Source organism: Camelus ferus, chromosome 3 (assembly GCF_009834535.1).
Source record: "Camelus ferus isolate YT-003-E chromosome 3, BCGSAC_Cfer_1.0, whole genome shotgun sequence".
Taxonomy (NCBI): Eukaryota; Metazoa; Chordata; class Mammalia; order Artiodactyla; family Camelidae; genus Camelus; species Camelus ferus.
In genome coordinates, this window is record NC_045698.1 from 82,041,261 (window position 1) to 82,061,157 (window position 19,897).

The 19,897-nt window shown below is 33.6% G+C and overlaps 1 protein-coding gene across 5 annotated transcripts in view; it reads right to left on the reverse strand.

The window, feature by feature from the left end:
• The window catches only part of DTWD2 (DTW domain containing 2), a 150,305-nt gene that overhangs the window by 12,752 nt on the left and 117,656 nt on the right, over positions 1–19,897 (reverse strand). For 2 of the 5 annotated variants that reach the window (XR_004318658.1, XM_032476556.1), the window contains exons 5-6: positions 2,344–2,384; positions 1,908–1,984 (exon numbers count right to left, since the gene is read on the reverse strand). The exons of the other annotated variants lie outside the window; for them this stretch is intronic. Coding sequence is in view for 1 of the 2 variants with exons in the window: in XM_032476556.1 (XP_032332447.1) it covers positions 1,908–1,984; positions 2,344–2,384 (118 nt within the window). In the remaining variant the exon portion in view is untranslated. The remainder of the gene's footprint in view (positions 1–1,907; positions 1,985–2,343; positions 2,385–19,897) is intronic. 5 annotated transcript variants of the gene reach the window in all.

The window sequence follows — 19,897 nt, forward strand, 5'->3', positions numbered from 1 at the left end:
GTATGCATGTATCTCTTTGAATTAGTGCTTCTGTTGTCCTCAGTTAAACATCCAAAAGAGAAACTACTGAGCCATTTAGCAGTTCTGTTTTTAGTTTGTGAGGAAGCTCCATATTGACTTCCATAGTGTCTGTACCAATGTACCTTCCCACCAAAACTGTACTATGGTTCCCTTTTCTTCATATTCTCGCCATCACTTGTTATTCTTGTCTTTTTTTATCACAGCCATTCTGAGAGGTGTGAGGTGATACCTCATTGTGGTTTTGACTGCATTTCCATAAAGATTAGTGATGTTGAGCATCTTTTCGTGTGCCTGTTAGCCATCTGTATGTCTTCTTTGAAAAAGTGTCTATTTATGTCCTCTGCCCATTTTTAAATTGAATCGTTTGGGGTTTTTTGATATTGAATTTTATGAGGTTTTTATATATTTTGGATAATAACCCCTTATTGAACTCATCATTTGAAAATATCTTCTCCCATTCAGAAAGTGCCTTTCCATTTGGTTGATGGTTTCCTTCACTGTGCAAAAAGATTTTCAGTTTGATGTAGTCCCACTTGTCTACTTTTGCTTTTGCTGTCCTTGTCTGAGGAGACAGATCCAAAAAAAAAAATGTTTTTGAGACCAATGTCAAAGAGCATACTGCCTATGTTTTCTTTTAGGAGTTTTACAGTTTCAAGTACTACATTTAAGACTTTAGTCCATTTGAGTTTATTTTTTGTATATGGTATAAGATAGTGAATTAGTTCCATTCTTTGATATGTGGTTGTTCAGTTTTCCCAACACCACTTATTAACAAGACTGTTTCTTCCTCATTCTGTAATCTTGGCTCCTTTGTTGTAGACTAACTGACTGTGTAAGTGTGAGTTTATTCTTGGGCTGTTTATTCTGTTCCATTGATCTATGGGTATGTTTTTGTGCCAGTATCATACTGTTTTGATTACTATAAGCTTTGTAGTATAGATTGAAATCATAAAGCATGATATCATCACATCTGTTAATTATTTTCTTAGACTATTTAAGAAATTTAGACAAATTCAAAAAGTGAATTGATGTTTCTTAAATGAATCCATTCAAACACAATTTAGATAACATAAATCCTGTGTAAGAGCCATTAATGATATAATATGTTCCCCCAGAAATACAGTATAAAATACATGTGCATATGTGCATTTTATAGCACGAAATATATGTGCGTAAATGTCAAATACCGAATTTGACAAGTCATTTAGTTTTTAGTGACACATAAAAGGCTGAAAAATTACCACTCAAAAGTGATGAAACACTGATAACTCAATGAAGAGTAAAAATAATATGGGAAAAGAATACAAGGTGAAGAATTCTTATCAAATTATAGGCACTTCTTTTCTATTCAGTAGGAAAAGATTTTGATTTCAAATTAAAACTGGATTTCCCCAAAACTTATCATTCATCTTTTCAAGTGATTTAAATGAAAATTCTATTAGTTAATCAAAACATTGGCATGTTAATTACACACTTCTTTGTGAAAAGCATTAATTACAATAAAGGCATCACTATGATGATATATAATATCTAACAAATTGTGGTTTATTGTTAAGTTCTTTTCCACCATCTGCTTAATGAGAGCGTCTCCTGTAGTTTAGCTTACTATTACATTATTAAGATTCCTACCACTTCCTTAATCTATATAAAAGCTATTTGTGTATGTTTCATTTATTGGCAATATCTAGAGCTTAATTCCACTTATCTGTATTAATTAGTGCTTTTTCTACTAGACACGGTCAACAGTCTAAGACAGAGACACAAACATACAAAATCTTTGTAACTATTAGCATGACTTTCATTTTTAAGTAACATTCTCTTCAACAATAACAGTCTTCAATTTCACATCAACATCCTTTCTAACCTGAGTCTCTGCAAGTGCCTACCTGGACAACTCGCTTCTACTTCAGTCTTCTCATAAATCATTCTGTATGTCTCAGCCAAATGACTCTCTGAAAACAAACTGGTCACATTATTACTCAGATTAAAATCCTTAACTTGTTACTAAGCAAAATCCTTCATATGGTCTATAAAACTACCCCTTTCACCAACAACACTCTCTCCCCACCTCCCTCACTACAAAGCCAGACTAAGTAAAAAAATGCATTTACCTTTCTCTTTGCCTGGTTAACTACTCCTTATCTTTCAATTCTCAACTGCTAAAGAGGTTTTCATGAATCCCCAACTTCAATCAAATCGCCATTTTAAAGCACCCCCTATAGTCCATTCACAGAATTTGCTTTAATTTGCAATTCTATACTTAACTAAGTGACTATTTTCACACAAGGTTAACTTCATTGAGACATGGACTATTTTACTTACCTGCTGTCTTCTAGTGTCAGCAGCAGTGTCCAACACAGTAGCTGGTGTTTAATAAACATTGGTTGAATCAGTGAATGCTGATCATAGTCATTAGAAGATAAACAACTATAGCTATAAGTTCAAACTCAGCAGTTAATACTTAAATTTATGGGTTTTTTGTAACTTACCAAAGAAGATATGGAAATGAGAAGTGAAGAAAGGAAATGTATAAAGAGGTTAGGGATTTGTGTCTGAATTTAAACTTATGAAGCTCACAATTACTTTAGCCAATTATTAACTTCTATATAGAAAAAATTGGGAAGCAAATATTATTAGTCATAATTTATCTCTTTTGAGGGACTTTAGTAAGTTTATAAAGCAAGAAGAGCCCACTGACATCACACAAATCCTATAATAACTAGATAATCAGCCAATTGTTCATATCATAGAAGGAATACAACCCCATTTAAGCTGAGAAACCCATAAAAAGCAATTAGACTTTATGAAGCAAATACGAATTGTTTAATTTTTTAAAAACATATTTTGCATATCAAATCCTCTTCTAGGAATGTTAAAAGGATTATTGTCTTTTATTCCATGCAATTCTAACATTGTTTTCATAATGTAAAATCTGAAAACCTTACATCTAAATACTTCTAACAATTTCTTTTGAGATAGAGAAAAAATTCAACTACAGCAAAACTCAGCATGTTATTGAAATCTACATCAAGAACATAAATAAGTTATCTTTTCCAAACACTATGCTGTAATCCAAAGTGACATTTTTAGAGCACTCATTTGGAGAAAAAATTCTTGAGGGAATAAATGTCATGCAATTTTTTAATTGTATAATTGAGACAGGAAGGGGGCATGGCACAGCCATTCAAGGAATGCTACAGCAATTAACATCAAATGGTGGAAGATTCAACCCTCAGTAGGCTTTGAGGCTCAGGATGATGAGAGATTTAACTTCTAGTAGATCTTGAGCTTCATTATACGCCCATTGTAATATATTAACATGGTGAATAACACGCCCACAGGCACCATGGCAGTCCCAAGGCTAGCCACAAAAGGTCAAAGAGTGGGAAATGGCCAACTTCGTGGGAATCCCAGCCCCTTCCCCTGAGACTGGTCCTTTCACTTATTAGCACATGAAGCCACTAAGCCCATAGAAACCAGCAACATGGCGCCTTGCTGCCGCCCCCTCTCTCTCCCTCTTCGGAGATGGCCCACATTCTGTCTATGGAGTGTGTACCTACTTTTAATCTGAGCACCCAACCCCCACACCTTGTGGCCTTTCTCTTGCCTTTCAATGTATCTCTCTGAATAAATCTACCTTCACTCAACTGTGGCTCGCTCTTGAATTCTTTCCTGTGCAAAGCCAAGGACCCACACTTGGCAGGGCACGTCCCAGGGGCTCAACCGAGACCTGGCACATAGCCCTTCTCATGCCCCACATCTGTTTTCCTGCATCATAATCATATAAGGAAAGCAGATGTCACAAAAACCTTCTCTACAACTATTATATTTGTCTAATCACTTATATACATATGTACATACATGCATAATTTTTCTACCAAAAAAAAAATCGAGATACCAAAGCTTCTAAATTGTCAACTCCAAAATATGTATAAACCTGATACCATGGGAAGCCAGTGTTTCATGATCAATGATATTATACCATTTGTTCCTAAGACATTTAGCATTCTATATAAAGTTGGAATTTTTAAAAAGATTTTCAAAAAATCATGGAGACACTTTTTCAGTAACTACATTTCTATTTTGTTCCTTAAAAATAAAATGTTTATAATCTTTTACCCTAACTTCTCATAATAACATATTTACGTTAGTTATAAGTTCTAAAAGAAATTCTAAAAAAGATGGAGTGTCATGCAGACAGAGAGGATATTTGTTAACTTACAAACCAAACTTTTACTTAAAGTGAATGGCTTTGGAATCATTTAATAATATTGCATATGGGTGGATACTTAAGTATTATATCTGTACTAATGTAATAGTTGTCTTTTGATCACTCAAATATCATCTTTAGTGTTAATTTTAGATATATTTTAAACCAATGTAGAAAACGTTGACTCAAATTTTCACTTATCAAAATTCTGATGAAAGATAAAGGTGCTTATCTGAAAGTCTCAAATAAGAGTAAATACTGGGTTTGGTGATTTTCAAAAACAAATATTATTAGTATTAAGTCTGACATGAAAGCTAAATAGAATAGCATATAACTCAAGGTTACCATCTTTCTTAGCAAAATATTTTTTTAAAAAACTTTGCATTTGTGCTTCCACTATCTATATTCATCTATGTCTTTTCCAGATATAAAAATTGCATGTCAATTATAAAAGACCTACAAGATTTAGGAATGCACAATAATAAAAAGTGAGAGTGCCTGTAATGTCACCACTCAGAAACAATGACTACTTACCATATGGTATTTATTTGTCCAACACCTTAATTTTTAATACATAATTATAAAATTTTTAATATCTACAAAAGAAATATGTAGTATTTTAGTTATAAAGTACAACTAAAACTGGCATTCCTGAATCTTTTAATAACTATTTAAGAAATAGAATATAACCAAAATGATTAACACTCTTACGATACCCCTCCCAATATGCTCCACACACTCAGAGAAATTCAGATAGGTAGATAGATTCACTAATACATCTCTCTCTTTTTTTTTAATGAAGGTACTGGGGATTGAACCTAGGACCTTGTGCATGCTAAACATGCGCTCTGAGCTACTACCCTCCTACTGACCCATACATCTAATTTCACTTAAGAAAGTCCTTTGCAGACATTGTGGAAAACAGTATGGAGGTTCCCCATAAAACTAAAAATAGAAATATCATATGACCCAGCAATTCCAGTCCTGGGTATATATCCAAAGAAAATAAAAACAGTAATTTGAAAAGATACATGTACTCCAATGCTCATAGCAGCATTATTTACAAAGGTCAAGATATGGAAGTAAACTAAGGGTATATCAACAGATGAATGGATAAAGAAGATGTGGTATATATATATACAACAGAATACCAGTCAGCCACAGAAAAGAATGAAATTTTGTCATTTGCAACATGGATGGACTCAGAGGGTATTATGCTTAGTGAAATAAATCAGACAAAGGGAGACAAATAACATAAGATATCATTTATACGTGGAATCTACAAAGTGAAACAAAATAGTGAATATAGCAAAAAAAGAAAGAAAGAAAAGAAACAGACTTACAGATAAAGAGAACAAACTAGAGGTTATCAGCTGGGAGAGGGAAAGAAAGATGGGCAAGAAATGGGTTGGGATCAAGAAGTACAAAATAAATAAGCTACAAGGATATATAAACAAAGAGCACAGGGAATAGAGCCAATATTTTATGATAACTACAAATGGAATATGACCTTTAAAAATTGTGAACCACTATGATGTACACCTAAAATTTACATAATACTGTAAATCAACTATAATGCAACTAAAAAGAAAGAAAAGAATGTCCCTAGTAAAATAGTAAGAGCTCTCCCTGATAAACTTGACCTCTTCTAAGATAATCACTAATTTTTTATAATCCTCTTACTTTCAGACATTGCTTAATTTTGCCTATATGAACTTTATAAAAAAAGGTATATATTCTGTGATGTCTTTTTAAGAACATTTTATTTGAGGGACTCATCCAGCCATATTTACTCCTATAGCCGCAGTTCATTCATTTTGATTTCTGTCTTACAGTATTCCTGTATGTGAATTTGCCACACTGTATGTATTCATGGAAACATTTGAGTTGTTTAGAGTTATGTGCTATTATAAATAAACTAATAAAAACTCCTGTGTCCTAATATAGAAGTACAGCAGTTTCATCAGAGTATATACCTAGGAGTAAAACTGATATCAAAGTCTGGGTTATGCTTTCCTCATGAAATAATGGCAAATTGTGTTCCAAAGTAGTTATATTTTATACACTCTTCAGCAGTGAATAAGAGTTCCATTTGTTTCATTTCATCTCCAACATTTGATATCATCAGAATTCCTAAATGTTCACCTATTTGGTGGATATAAAATGGTTTCTCATTGTGGATATTTTATATTTTTCCTTTCATCTACTTAATTCATCAGTTTACAGAGCTTTCCTATATCCTCCACCTTCATTCCAATGAGGATGAGGAGAGATTTTTATTATCCGTTTCACAGCGGGAAGCTTTTGAGTTTTTCACCGTTGAGTACTATGCTGGCCGTAGGTTTGTCATATATAGCTTTTATGATGTTGAGATATGTTCCCTCTATACCCACTTTGGTGAGAGTTTTTATCATAAATGGGTGTTGAATTTTATCAAATGCTTTTTCTGCCATCTATTGAGATGATCATGTGGTTTTTGTCCTTTCTCTTGTTGATGTGATGAATCACATTGATTGATTTGCGTATGTTGAACCCGTTTTACAAAAGAAGGTATGTGGATGCACATCTTAAATGTGGATCTTAAATGGGATATCTTTAAAGGTCCCAACAGAAATATATGTATATAAGAAGCTTAGACATCTCTGAAGGAAAAAAATAATCTATCCAAAAGGAAAGAAAATAGGCACCAGCTTGGTCCAAAAACAGAACTTCAGAGCTGTAAGGAGGAAATAATTCTGGAAAGCTGATGAGAGTGTTTGTGGAGCTCACAGTGGACACCATTTGAGGATTTTCAGCAACCAGCAATGGCGTAAGATCTGCTGGTGACCATGGTCAGACTCTATTAGGCAGGAGCAGGAACATGTGAAACAAAGTGATCATTACTGTGTGTGACCGCATTCTGGACCCCAGCCTAGGACACTGAAGGAATCCTCGTTAAGTACATTCTATTGCTGGTTTACTACTCACCTGTTACATCATTGAAAGTGGGCTGACTTGTATCTCTTAAAGTCCTAAGAATCTGACATGATCTTGAACATAAGAGGTTTATGAATGTTTTTGGAAAGACATCCATGTAAAGTGTAAAAAGCATTAGACTGAGCATGAGAAGATAAAAATTCTAATCCTAGGTTCACCAAAGACATCTTTATGACTCTGGCCAAGCCACATAACTTCTGTAAGCCTCAGTTTTCTATAACATCTGCTGTGCTTTGGTAGTGTTATGAGAAAGACCAAATAAATATGAGTATGATAAATCACTCTGTAAACTAAAATGTTTTACAAATGTAGAGTTAATAATATTATCAATGCTGATAATGTTCAAACTTGCACATCTATGTTGTGCAACTTATAATTTTAAAAGCCAGAAAGATGACTAAAGCTGCAAGTAAAATAAAAGTTTTTTAAAATTTAAGAGACCTCAACAGTAGTGTCCACACTGTCACTAACTAGGTGAATGACTTTTCCTATTCATGTGTGCGTAAGCTTTTTTTTTTAACTTAAGTATAACCTGTGTGTATATGTGTACCCCCATTTTTATAACACTGGGCTCTCTGCCTCTTTTTTATTGATTTATACTATTTTTATATTATGTATTGCAAATATCTTCTAGTTTTAAATTGCATTTTCACTATCCTAATATCTTTTAATGACTTGAAGTTTTTAATTTTAATGAAGTATAATTTATCAACCTTTTACTTTACCATTACTGCTTTTCATACTGTGTTTAAGGAATGCCAGACACTAAACTTACCTAAAAAGAACAGTGCTAATGGTACCTGGCAGACACACAGGGCTAAGTATGGGCCTGTTCCTACCAGCCAGACAGGAAAACCTCATGATTCACAGGGTACTGAGCAGAGTACACAGAAGGGTCGTTTCTCTAAAGTAGGGAATAAGCAGCTCTAGATCAAGTACTTGAAAAGTGTTTGCACAATTATCCTTGCTTGCTTCTTCCTACACATCTGCCATCATCATGAGAATATGCCTGGGATAGTCTACAGGAGAATCAGAAGCAAAATAGAGCTGAATCATGTCAATGACCTATCCAAGAGCCTGTCTAAGCCAGTTATAAGAGTAAGCCCAGCCAAGAACAGCAGAGCCAACACCCAGCTGATGTTGTGAGCAATAAACTTTTACTACTACTAAGATTATGTGCTACTAAGATTATTGGGGTTGGTTGTTACAGAGAATTATTGTGGCTATGTATAACTGATACACTGTATAAACCTTCATATGGCAAAAGGGATTTTTGGTCTTAAGGCAATCACACAGCTTTGTATATTTCAAAATGAGATCGTCTGCCATCTAAAATAAGATGCTTGAACACTTGAAAAATATACAGTTTTAAATGGTTATAGTGGGTGGGGGGGTGGGTATATCTCAGTGACAGAGCATATGCTTGGCATGTACAAGGTCCTGGGTTCAATCACTAGTATCTCCATTAAAAAATTATTTAAAAATGGTTACAATGGTAGAATTTAACAATCCCTCCAAAAGTTCATATACCATGATCAAGTGAGATTTATTCCAGTGGTGCAAAAATTTTTAAAAATCGGCAAATCAATCAATGTGACATACTACATTAACAAATTGAAGAATAAAAACCTTATGATCACCTCAATAGATGCAGAAAAAGCTTTTGATAAAATTCAACATCCATTTATGATAAAAAAAAAAAAAAACAAAACAACTCTCCAGAAAGCAGGTACAGAAAAAGAACATACCTCAACATAATAAAGACCACATGTGACAAACCCACAGCTAACATCATACTCAACGGTGAAAACCTGAAAGCTTTCCCTCTAACATCAGGGATAAGACGAGGATGCCGACTCTCACTACTTCAGTTCTACATAGTTTTGGAAGCCTTAGCCACAGCAATCAAAGAAGAAAAGGAAATAAAAGAAATACAATCTGGAAAGAAAGAAGAAAAACGGTTACTGTTTGTAGTTATGATACTACACAGAGAAAATCCTAAAGGAACCACCAGAAAACTACTAGAGCTCATCAGTGAATTCAGTGAAGTTGTAGGATACAAAATTTAATGTACAGAAATGTGCTGCATGTCTATACGCTAACAACAAAATATCATAAAGAGAAATTAAGGAAGCAATCCCATGTATAATCACATCAAAAAGAATAGTATACCTAGGAATAAGCCTACCTAAGGAGGCAAAGACCTGCACTATGAAAACTATAAGATACTGATGTAAGAAAGTGAAGACCATACCAACAGATGGAAAGATATACCATATTCTTGGATTAGAAGGATCAATCCTTTAAAAATGACCATACTACCCAAGGCAATATACAGATTCAATGCAATCCCTATCAAATTACCAATGACATTTTTCACAGAACTGGAATAAAAATTATAAAGTTGAATGGAAACACAAAAGACCCTGAATAGTCAAAACAATCTTAGGAAAGGAAAGCTGGAGGAATTATGCTCCCCGACTTCAAACTATACTACAAAGCTACAGCAATCCACAAAGTATGATACTGGCACAAAAACAGACACAAAGATCAATGAAACAAGATAGAGAATCCAGCCCAGAAATAAACCCACACACTAATGGTCAATAAATCTACTACAAAGGAGGCAAGAATATACAATCAAGAAAAGACAGTCTCTTCAATATACACTGCTGGAAAAACTGGACAGCTACATGTAAAAGAATGAAATTAGAACAGTCTCTAACACCATATATAAAAATAAACTCAAAATGGTTTAAAGACCTAAATGTTATGACTGGGTTCTATAAAACTCCTAAAGGAAAACACACACAGGACATTCTGTGACATAAATTGCAGCAATATTTTTGGGAGTCCGTCTCCTAAAGTAATGGAAACAAAAGCAAAAATAAACAAATAGGACCTAACTTAAAAGCTTTTGCATAGCAAAGGCAACTTAAAAGCTTTTGCACATCAAAGGAAACACAATGAAAAGACAACCTACTAAATGGGAGAAAATATTTGCAAATGATACAACCAACAAGGAATTAATTTCTAAAATATATGAACAGCTCATTCAGCTCAATATCAAAAAAAAAAAAAAAACAAAAACAAACAAAAAAAACCAACCCAATCAAAAAATGGGCAGAAGACTTAAATAAACATTTTTCCAAAGAAGACATACTGATGGCCAACAAGCACACGAAAAGATGCTCCACATCACTAGTTATTAGAGAAATGCAAATCAAAATTACAATAAAGCATCACCTCACACTAGTAAGAATGGTCATCATCAAAAAGTCTACAAATAATAAATGCTGGAGAGGGTATGGAAAAAGGGAAGCTTATACACTCTTGGTGGGAATGTAAAACTATGGAAAACAGTATGGAAGTTCTTTAAAAAACTAGAAATAGACTTACCATATGATCCAGCAATCCTACTCCTGGGCATATATCCAAAGAAAACTCTAATTCAAAAAGATACATTCACCGCAATGTTCATAGTAGCACTATTTACAATAGCCAAAACATGGAAGCAACCTAAATGTCCATTCACAGATGAATGGATAAAGAAGATGTGGTATATTTATACAATGGAACATGACTCAGCCATTAACAAAGAACTAAATAATGCCATTTGCAGCAACATGGATAGACCTAGAGATTATCATAATAAGTGAATTAGGTCAGAGAAAGACAAATACTGTATGGTATTACTTATATGTGGAATTTAATAAAGTAGCAGAGATGAACTTATTTACAAAACAGAAATAGACTCACAGACATAGAAAACAAACTTATGGTTACCAAAAGGGAAAGGTGGGGAGAGATAAATTAGGAATTTGGGATTAACAGATACATGCTACTGTATACTAAACAGATAAACAAGGATCTTCTGTACAGCACAGGGAACTGTATTTGATATCTTGTAATAACCTGTAATAGAAAAGAATCTGAAAAAGAATAGATAGATAGACAGATAGATAGATGTATGTACAACTGAATCACTATACTCTAATTAACAAAAAAATGGTTACAGTGATAAACATTATGTCATGAAACTTAACACAATTAAAAAATGGAAAGGATCTTTCCATTATACAATGCCAGGCATTAATACTAAGGACAGCATTCCCCAATCTAGGCCCTAACTTACTCTCTTGTGTCTTTTCTTGCCATTTTACTAGTTGCATCCTATTTTCTAAGGACTGTGATCTTCCTATAGTTCTTTACATACATGATGTTTTTCTTCTCTTCTCTGAGACTCAGCTCCCACCTTCCCCATGATAGAAGTGTCCCTTCTTCTCTTTGAGGCTCTTTCTGAGTGACTCTCAACAAACTCTTAGGTGGGTAACATCTCTCTTACAGAAAACATTTCGTAATTTCCCCTGCCAGGACACATGGTATTTCTCTTCTCCCAAAATACCTACTATCATGTTCTTGGAGCACTGTACTGTAATTATATGTATGCATTTGTCTCCTCCAATGCAACCGAGCAACTAGAGAAAAGAATCTTTGCTTTTTCCTCATCTTTGTGTTTACGGTGCCTAACAAAGGGCCTGGCACATAAAAGATGATGAACAAAATTCTGCTTTATAAATCATATGCAAGCAAACAAGCAGACAAATTAACCAGTCACACACTCCCCTCCCAGGGCAGGCAGGAGCTTTACCTTCTAAATCCTTCTATTTCTTTTTCCTCACCACTAAGGAAGGTACCCTGGAATAGGATCTCAATAATTGACAGAAAAGTGCCTAAGATTTATGAAGAAGACAGCAAATAGAGACACAGTTTCTGTACTCAGATACTTAGTGATAGTTATGTGAAGAAAATTTTTATACAATAGCCCAGTTCTCCTGAAGTGCTTTCAATCATGAAATACTGCTCGGCTCCAAATGTTTCCTGTCTCTATTACGGGAGATTCTATTAAAAATAAGAAAAGGACAAGGAATCTGGCCCCTGAACAACCATTCAGTAAATATTAAGCTGAACTTGAGCAAGGAGATTTGCTTAAAACCGATTTAACATGACAGTAATAGAATTTTTAAGTAAAAGTGCTAAACAAGTAAAAGGTAGACCTGCTTCCCACACTGATATTCAATGATATACCAGGGTTTATATTTCATGTGCAAATGTTTATTTGCTGTCGAAAAGACCACTTTGCATGAACAGAAATATATAAAGTAAAAAAAATTAGTTTGATTTTGGTTAAGAGATTGGTGAAATAACTACTGTGACTCATTTACATTTGACTCACTTTTTAATAAACCTTTAGCAGAACTAGATGTTCAAAACTATAGAACAAGAAGCTAAACAAAATTCCCAAGCTGGATTATGAAATGATTGCCATTAAGTAAAAATATGTACAAACAGAACATTGTTTTTCTTCATTATTCTCCTAAGTCATTTTCCTTATCCTTAGTCTTTAGCAATAATAGTCCTTCATTCGTGATAGGAGAGCTAAGATTAAACAAAGTGAAATGAGTAAGTAAATAAACAAACAGAACAGATCCTTAAAATTCTATAAATCTAGGAAATAATAATTTTACCTAATAACACTGTTTTCCTATTTTAGAAAAAATAATTATTACAATTGATAATATCTTTCAGACTAATTGGTTTTACTAGGACTTTTAAATGAATTAAAGATGGTAAGTATGATAAAATTCCATTTTCAAGATGACTACTTGGAGAAACAAAATAAATATCCATATTCCCTGGAAATCTTTTTATCATGATCTTTGTTTAAGTATTATCTGAAATAAAAGCTACAAAAAATTCCTTATATATTTTTCTGCCAGTATTTCAGGTTATCATGCAATATATCATTATTTTATGCAGCCCTAGACTATTAATCAGTGATTAAAAGTGATATAAAATAATCTCTCTGTCGATGAAAGAAAAATAGAGCTGACCTAGGTAACTTTGGAAAATGGTGTTTTAACTTGATTCTGTTAGGATAAAGACAAAAAGAACTGTACGTAAACAGATTAGTCTAGTTGGTAAGTGTTTCTTATGTGGACAGAAGTTAAAAATTCTGAAACTAGTTTACATGCATACTCAGGTTGAATAGATAAAATGCAGATAATGGAAGTCAGGTTCCTCAAGGTCAGAGAAAGAATTTACAAATAAGCAATGCAGAAAGTCTAGAATGAACCCTGTGGTATTGGATCAGAGTTGGAGACATCAATATAAACTCATCTGCTTTAATATAAATGCAGATACAAAATAGCTAGACACAGAAATAATTAGAGATGTGTGTACATGTAGACACATTTTCTAGGGCTGTCAACTGAGAGGGCCCATAAAAGTGACATCCCAGTAGCAGCAAGCATACCTTGGTTTCTAAATACAATTTGTCAACAAAAGGAACCAGGGATTCTTCGAAAATGGCTGAGCTGGAAAATTTTATGACTGAGGCAGGGAAAACAGAAGATGAGCCTGGAGTACCTTGTAGTGACACAGGGTAAGGACGTACTTAGAGAGGTGGGTGGGGAGAAAGGCTAAGGCATGTTGGAAGGACACAGGAATCAATGTGAACGAGCTCACAATGGTCAAAGCTGATATGGCAACTTTATAGTTTCTATCAAATTTAAAACATGAATACTCCTCGACTCAGCCATTTTATTTCCAGTTATCCACCAGAGATAAACACACATGTATACATACCTACTAGGATGTTGAATGTAGCACTATTTATATAATAGCAAAGAGTTGGATACAAACTAAATATACAGCAACAGGGAAAAAGTTAAACTACAATACATCTATTGAATGGAATGCCATGAAGTAGGATTTTGGGGGTTTTGGGGGGAGCGGTGTATATCTTATGTACTGACATACAAAGACATCTGTAGGTGAGACACTACATTTTAGTGGTTAAGAGAAAGAATTCTTTTTTTATTTCTTCTTTTTCAGTTTTATTAGGTAGGATTGTTACAATTCGACTGCACATATACGATGTATTGTGTGTAAATACATATATACAATATACTGCACATATTTTTTAAACTTACACATATGTACTGTTCATTGTTTCCAAGAACATTTAGAGCTTTAGCGTTTTAAACCCACATAGTTATCAAAGGAATAAAGTCAACCACAAAATAAGGATTAATCTAAAAAGATACATACACCTCACTATTAACAGCAACCCTATCTAAAACTGCCAAGATATAGAAGCATCATAAGTGCACATCAATAGATGAATGGATAAGGAAGATGCAGCATATATATGTAATAGAATACAATCCACCATAAGAGAGAAGGATATTTTGCCTTTTGCAGCCCTTCATTCACTTTTTTTTCCCCACTTCAAAAATCAGAATTTTATAACTGGCATAAACATTTCCATTGCATCAAAAACAACAAAATACCTAGAAATAAACTTAACCAAGGAGGTTACTTATACCCTAAAAACTGTAAAACACTGATGAAGGAAACTGAAGATGACACAAAGAAACAGAAAGATTGGAAGAGTCAACACCATGCTCTTGGATTGGAAGAGTCAACATTATCAAAACAGCTGTACTACCAAAAGCAATCTACAGATCCATGCAACTCCTGTCAAAGTACTCAGTATTTTTCACAGAACTAGAACAAACAATTCCAAAATTTATATGGAACCATAAAAGACCCCAAACTGCCAAAGTAATCTTTTGTAGGTCTTTTTTTTTTTTTTTTTTTTTTTTTTTGCTCTTTCTTCTTTTTGTTCTCTTTTCTTATGGTTTGATGACTAAAGAAGTTCCTTTAGCATCTGTTGTAAAGCTGGTTTTGTGGTGCTGAATTCTTTTAGCTTTTGTTTATCTGTGAAGCTTTTGATTTCTTCATCAAATCTGAATGAGAGTCTTGCTGGATAGGTTGTAGGTTTTTCCCTTTCATCACTTTAAATATATCTCCCCACTCCCTTCTGGCCTGTAGAGTTTCTGCTGAAAAATCAGCTGATAACCTTATGGGAGTTCCCCTGTACGTTATTTGTTGCTTTTCTCTTACTAATTTTAATATTTTCTCCTTACCCTTAATTGTTGTCAATTTGATGACTATGTGCCTTGGTGTGCTCCTCTTTGGGTTGATCCTGTGTGGTACTCTCTACACTTCCTGGACTTGGGTGACTGTTTCCTTTCCCAAGTTGGGGAAGTTTTTGTCATAATCTCTTCAAAAATTTTCTCCGGTTCCTTCTCTCTCTATTCTCTTTCTGGGGCCCCTATAGTGCAAATATTAGTGCACTTCATGTTGCCCCAGAGTTCTCTTAAAAGGAGAAAGAATTCTGAAGCCAGACTAGAACTCGATTCATATCTAGACCGTAAACCACTTTTTACAACTTTAGACTAGTTCTTTTATCTTTTTCTGCTTGTAAACAATAACTTTGTATTTCACTGATTCTTAGACACACATTGTCTCCCCATATCTCAACATCTCTAAAATTAGAATATCTTACAATAAACAGAATTTGAGATTCCCGAACTTCAGAAACAATCTGTTTTAAAAATTAATAAACTCAAAAACACTCAACATAGTCAAGTGGTAATAGGATTTTCTTTGGAATGTTTCAAAATCTCTTAATTAAACTGCTTAATTTTCAAGTGGAATGGGTTTTTCCATTAGGTTCTGGATACAACTAAACTGTTATTATTTTTCTTCATTTCCTTTTTAAAAATAGTTTTTTTCCATTCCCGTATTATCTCAATTTTCATATATCTGTTAGGCTTTGAGACCTCTACAAACTCACACTACTGGCAAATATCAAGTACCAAAGTGCCTTCAAACTTTGTATGCATCAAGACCTTAAACTCCCTAATTTAAGTACATATTTTGCTTCGGGATTTTCCTCAACAACTAAGACAAGTTTGCTCCTTAGGATTTTCATATGTCTTACTGAAGTGTGTTGAAACTCATTTCAATCACCTTAGAGCTCTGATGCTATCAGCAAAACATTACATGTAAATGATTTGATCATATTAACTGACTAGTAACTTTTTTAGAAAACGGTGGTGCAACAGAATTCTCAGTTTTAATGTTACATATATTTTGAATGCATTCTAATATATACCTATTTTGGAAAATATACACCTATTTCTTCAACAAAACATTTAACAAGAACAGTACCTTGTATTTCTCATATGTTTAGATTCATACAGAAAAAGTAAACAGTGAAGGTCTAAATACCAATTTTTTTTTTTTAAACGGAGGTACTGGGGATTGAAACCAGGACCTTCTGCATGCTAAGCACAGCTATACCACAGAGCTATTAACCTCCCCTAAACATCAACATAGATTCCTATGACTCTAAATACCATAATCTAATATTTTCTTGCTCATTTGAAAAAATGAGATTTAAAAGTTCATATACCTAAGAAATAGCATGGTTTATAAAAGTATTAACAATTAAAAACACCATTTCCTTCTAATGACTACCAGCATTATTTGAAACTCGTATTTTTCTAGAACCTCAATATTTCTTTCAAAGTATGAGGGAAAATCAAACACTACTGACCTTAGAGGATAAAATTACTTTACAATCTTTTCATAGGAAAGAAACAGAAAATAAACAGCTAACAAAAATGACACTTGAAAATGGTGGTGCTATGAGTGTGGCAAATATTTATAGTTTTGTACCTAATGAGTAGAAGCGACAGAACAGTACAGTTCTAGATTAAACATCAGATTTTGGTAAATTTATACAGTCTCTTCTTCTGCAGATACAACTTGGCAGTTACCAAACGAAAAAGGAATAGGCAAAGAGAAACATGGAGAGTATGATGAACATTTCCCATCTCAGTTTAACCATATCTAGAATATTCTTAATAAAATTTTTCCAGAAGCACTGACATTTTAGAGAAATGTACAGTTCTCACCTTACTAACAAATTTGTGCATTTATATACATAGATTACATGAAGTTCTTTTTGTATGCCTTTCAAAAAGTCACCCACAGAACCTGGAGAATATTAAATTCTACATCCTTTTTGGCTATTTCAAGAAATAAAATAAAATATTATGTTGTTTTACTTAATATGACATCTAGAGATGTTAATTATGCACCATATTATTAATCTCCTACCTATCTTCAGAAATTAATGACAATAGAAAACAGTTTGTATTCACATGAGCTTGGTGTAACTAAAGCTGAACTAAGTTATTAGTATACTTATATAAAAAGTTCACCAAATATTTAAATTTATTTTAGTATAGGCACTCTGTTACTTTACCCAACCAAAAGAACTTGTTTTCTGAAAATATTTCACCACCAACCTCTACTCCAGTCAACTGAAACTTTCAAAAAACCATATGCATAGTTTTTTCCTTTTACAAAAAGTATCTCTTCAAATATCCTCTAACACATTTCTCTGGGCAGTGAAAATAACTTTTTAAAAACTAAGGCTTTCCTAATAAGCCATAATCACACAGCAACCACTATACAGTCTGGTTCCTGTTTTACTTTCTTATAGACTGTGGAATTATTATTCAACTAAAACATCATTGTCTATTCATCTCTCCCCCATAATTTCTCATCCGTCCTCTAGCCTTTACTGAGCTCCTTATGTAACAAGCACTGCTCTGGACACTAGAGAAAATAAGTAGAATACTTCTCTTCAAATAGTTAACAGTCACTGGGGATACAAGGATGAACAAGAGACAGTCTCTCTCTTAATTATCACATAGTCTATAGAAACACAGGCAAGTAAACAGGCAATGATTATAGCATGTAGTAAGTCCCTGTGACAGGAGTAGGTTGTGGGTGCTGTGCAAATACCTGGAAGAAAAGCCTAGCCTTGAAGAGGCATCTCAAGGAAGGCAATTAGAGGAAAGAAAGTTGAAAGTTGGACCTACAGGACCAACTATGTAAGTTAATTAGAGGAACGTATGTGGGATGGGACTTCTAGACACAGGAAATGTCATGTAAAATCAAGAGGTGAGAGAATTCATGCTGGGAACCACAAATAATCTATTTTTTAGTGGATACAGAATTCAGAGGGCTACTGGAGAGAGATGATGCCATATACTACGAGTTCTGTATCTATCCAATATTATTTCAGCTAATATATTGAAATTATAAGGCTTATTTAAAAAGCTAAATGTTTCTCTATAGTATTTCTTACAACTGCATGAATGTACAATTATTCCAAAATAAAAGGTTTAATTTAACCCACTTACCTATGGTCAATTAATCTAGGACAAAGGAGGCAAGAATACACAATGGAGAAAAGACAGTCTCTTCAATAAGCTACATGTTAAAAAATGAGATTAGAACACTTCCTCATACCATATATAAAAATACACTCAAAAAGGATGAAAGACCTAAATTTAACATCACAAACCATAAAAATTCTAGAAGAAAACACAGGCAGAACATTTTCTGACATAAATCAAATTTTTTTTTGGATCTGTCTCCTAAGGTAAAGGAAACAAAAGCAAAAATAATTTTAAGAAGGGGACAAAATTAAACTTAAAAGCCTTTATGCAAAGGAAACCATCAACAAAATGAAAAGACAACCTACTGAATGGTAGAAAACATTTGCAAATGATATGACAGAGAAGGGCTTTATAGCCAAAAATAAATAGCTCATACAACTCAGTATCAAAACAAACAAACAAACAAAAAGACAACCTGATTAAAAAGTGGGCAGAAGACCTGAGCAGACATTTTTCCAAAGAAGATATATAGATGGCTAACAAGCACACGAAAAACTGCTCAACACTGCTAATCATTAGAGAAATGTAAATAAAAACCACAATGAGACATCACTTTACACTTTTCAGGATGGCTATCATTAAAAAGTCTACAAATAACAAATGTGGGGAGGATGTAGAGAAAAGGGAACCTCTGTACACTCTTGGTGGGAAGGTTAGCTGGTGCAGCCACTGTGGAAAACAGTATGGAGATTCCTCAAAAAACTAAAAATAGAACTATAATATGATCCAGTAATTCCATTCCTGAGTATATAACAAAGAAAATAAAAACACTAATTCAAAAAGATACATGCACCCCAATGTTCACATAGCAGCATTATTTACAATAGCCAAGACATGGAAGCAACCTAAGTGTCCATCAACAGATGAAAAGATAAAGAAGATATGGTATATACATGCAATGGACTATTACTCAGCCACTAAAAAGAATGAAATTCTGCCATTTGCAACAATGTGGATGGACCTAGAGGGTATTATGCTTAGTGAAACAAGTCACACAGAGAAAGACAAATACTGTATGATATCACTTATATGTAGTATATAAAAATAAAAATGAATGGATATAACAAAAAAGAAACAGGCTCACAGAGAGAACAAACTGGATCCCAGTGGTGGGGAGGCAAGACAGAGTATGACGTTAAGAGAGATAAACTACTGTGTATAAAATAGATAAGCAACAAGGATATGTTGTACAGCAGAGCACAGGGAGATTTAGCCATTGTTTTATAATAACTTTATTTATTTTTTTTTTAGTAAAGGTAGATTTATTCAGAGAGATACATTAAAGGCAAGAGAAAGGCCATAAGTTGTGGGGGTTGGGTGCTCAGATTAAAAGTAGGTACACATTCCATAGACATAATGTGGGCTGTCTCTGAAGAGGAAGAGAGAGAGAGGGGCCTATAATAACTTTAAATGGAGTATAATCTATAAAAATATTGAATCATTACACTGTATACCTGAAATTAATATTATAAATCAACCAAACTTCATTTTTAAGAAAGGTTTAATTTTTAAAAGCTAG